The sequence below is a fragment of the Cenococcum geophilum genome (genome assembly GCF_001692895.1).
Source record: "Cenococcum geophilum 1.58 unplaced genomic scaffold K441scaffold_140, whole genome shotgun sequence".
Lineage (NCBI taxonomy): Eukaryota > Fungi > Ascomycota > Dothideomycetes > Gloniales > Gloniaceae > Cenococcum > Cenococcum geophilum.
In genome coordinates this window covers 11,135-13,884 of record NW_027137698.1, presented here as the reverse complement: position 1 = coordinate 13,884, position 2,750 = coordinate 11,135, and the positions used below count along the sequence as shown (strand labels likewise).

The 2,750-nt window shown below is 36.5% G+C and overlaps 1 protein-coding gene across 1 annotated transcript; it reads left to right on the top strand.

The window, feature by feature from the left end:
- Window positions 1-267: 267 nt before the first annotated feature.
- K441DRAFT_599202 (uncharacterized protein) lies at window positions 268-513 on the top strand (the record flags this gene model as incomplete). The annotated part of the gene is made up of 1 exon (XM_067645142.1): window positions 268-513. A coding segment is annotated over one exon (246 nt), but the record flags the coding sequence as incomplete, so codon positions are not given.
- Between the last annotated feature and the right edge of the window lie 2,237 nt (window positions 514-2,750).

Genomic DNA, 2,750 nt, shown 5'->3' with positions numbered 1-2,750 from the left:
TACCTAGTAGCAACCAAACTAAGCTAACTATACTATCCGGAGACAAAAAGGCGCATCTAGTTTATATTACGATACTTAATATCCTGTTAAAGACTTAACGTGTAGCTAGTAGGCTAGCAATGCTTCTTCTAGGTTATATACCTACGGACTTACTAAGTAACTAAATGAACAAGCTGGATGCATACTATTAAGTAATAAGTATTATGTTTAAACGTAAGTATTTACCTTAGTAGTATATAGGTACTTAAGTTAACATAAAAGCTAGCCCTTAAACGCGCTGCTAGGCGCGGTATGCCAATGCGATACGCAGATAGGTTTATCAGGCAATGCTACCCCATACTTACTAGGTTTATAGCAGACTATAAGGAGCAGGTTATATTAACAGAAGTAAAATTAGGGCAATACTATATAATGTGTTATATACTGCCTTATAAACGAGGTAACCTACTAAGCACTATATCTGGCAAATGGCCGCGACGGACGCATAAATCAACCATTAAGCAACTTAAATGATAGCAAAACTTGCAGCTAGATTGCAGCGACCCTAAGTATATTAGGCCAATTTAAAATTTTGCCTAGTCCTATTATATAGCGGATATATACGCTATAATGGCCCCTAATTTACTACACTAGCTGTATAAAGGCGTTACGGAGTATTTAATAAGCTGGCTTCGGGCACTACTACTTAATATTAAGAAAGGGAAAGGGAAGGTTTTAATAACTAATCAGAGTGGTATAAAAACCCTATTATCTGCTAAGGATAGGGTAGAACGTCTTCTAACCGCATAATTCGCTAAGGTTAAACCCTTTTAGGGTATAATTAGGTAGGATAACTTCGCAGAGTTAAGCTAATAGACTAGAAAGATATATAAGTCCCTTCTTCGTTAGATTGTACTAGTTATAGTACTATTACTATATAGGAACAAAGGGGCAATGCTGTTTATTTGTGCTATAGTTAACTTTATATTATTAGCCGAATATAAATTACACGATAAAGATATAATTAAATATCTTAAAGCTGTATTATATCGAATAGATAAGACTAAAGAGGCGTTCTTACTATATTAACCTAACGATAAAAACCTACCCAATTTTAATATACCTAAACTTTATGCAATTTCCCACTATCCGGAGATAATTTGTGTATTTGGCGCCCTAATGGGAACTATAATAAAGTACGGCGAAAGGGTATATATTCCTTAGAAGAATTTCTATTAAAGATTAAATAAGCATAAAGGGTATAAGGAGTAAATGATTTATCTTAATACGGAATTAATAAACACTATAGTAATGTAAAAGATGGAGCTATAGGAAAATATAAGGCCAATACTAGCAGCTGATACTATGGAAGATTTATACATTATATTATTATTAGGCATAGTTAAGCTAATAGACGAGCCGTATAGATAGGATTGCTGCCAGTTTACTAACTAAATATTTTTAATATGCGGAATAAACCTAAACTTATGGCGCAGAGCTAGCGAAATTTAGACTAGGCTAGGTATTAATAAATTTATTATAAAACTAGCTTTATTTATGCGGGAATGTTATAAGCGAGTTAATGGTATATAAGTAACGGATTCGGATATTAAGCGCCTTAAAAGGGATACAGCCTAGGCATAAGATTTACCTATTAGTATTTGTTCGTACTAACTTAATAGCACGAGTGAGTCGTATCCACGGGCACGAAATACATATAGTATCGTATACTTGTTTGGATGGTGACTGTCAATTATATAAAGCAGACTACGTAGTCTATATACTAATGCGCCTTCCCCCCTAATTAGTTAGTGCTTTAGAAGTGCACCAGACGCGTAAGCGGGTGGTTAGTGCACCAAACGCGTAAACACGTACTCGGCGTACCGAACGCGTAAGCACACGGTTGGTACGACAGGTGCTATAATTATACACTGGCGGTACTTGGAAAATGAAACCACTTATATATAGCCTCCGTAATTGTCTTAATAGAACCATAAAACACATAAGAAAATACATAGGAAATCCCTCCTAAGGTGCCTTCTAGGTTGCCTTCCAAATAGTACTCCAAGCTGGCCGTAAGTCCTACTTACGGTCCGTAAAATGAACTGTACGGCCTTTTAACGGGCCGTAAATGCACCGTACGGCCTTCTAACGGGCCGTAGCTAAACCGTAAATGCTCCGTTAGTCTCGCTCTACCCATTTTATAACCTTTAGGTTAAGCTTATTTGTATTAATTAGGGTTTTAAGAGCTTAACACGGCTTTGCCTTAGTCATGGCGTCTACTAGGTTGTCTCCGCTGCTGATCCATTTAACCTCCGTAATCTCACGTCGTTCATAGGCCTGATGTAAGCACATTAGGTCGACCATAAGCCTCTTCTCTTATATCGTACCTAGTTTAACTAGGCAGTCGTAAAGGGACTTTAAATCAGTGCATAAAACTAGGGGTAACTGCTCCAGTTATAAAATCTTCTAGACCGTTAATTTAATTGCGGCTGCTATATCAAATCTATAAGCTAGTGTATATAGTTTAGAAGCTAGTACACTACGGGTTACTTATTTGCACTTAATTAAAGACCAGTGCAGTATATTTGCGTCCTAATTACAGTCCGTAAGTATAATTACAAAGCCAATTTATAATAATAGGTCTTTGTTATTAGTAAAAGATGCGTCCGTAAATACCAGTAGGCTAAGGGAATTTAGGTCTAGTGGTACAAAAGTAAGTCCCCTTGCTGCATTATTAATTTGCCACTAGATGCGCTTATTAAGCTACT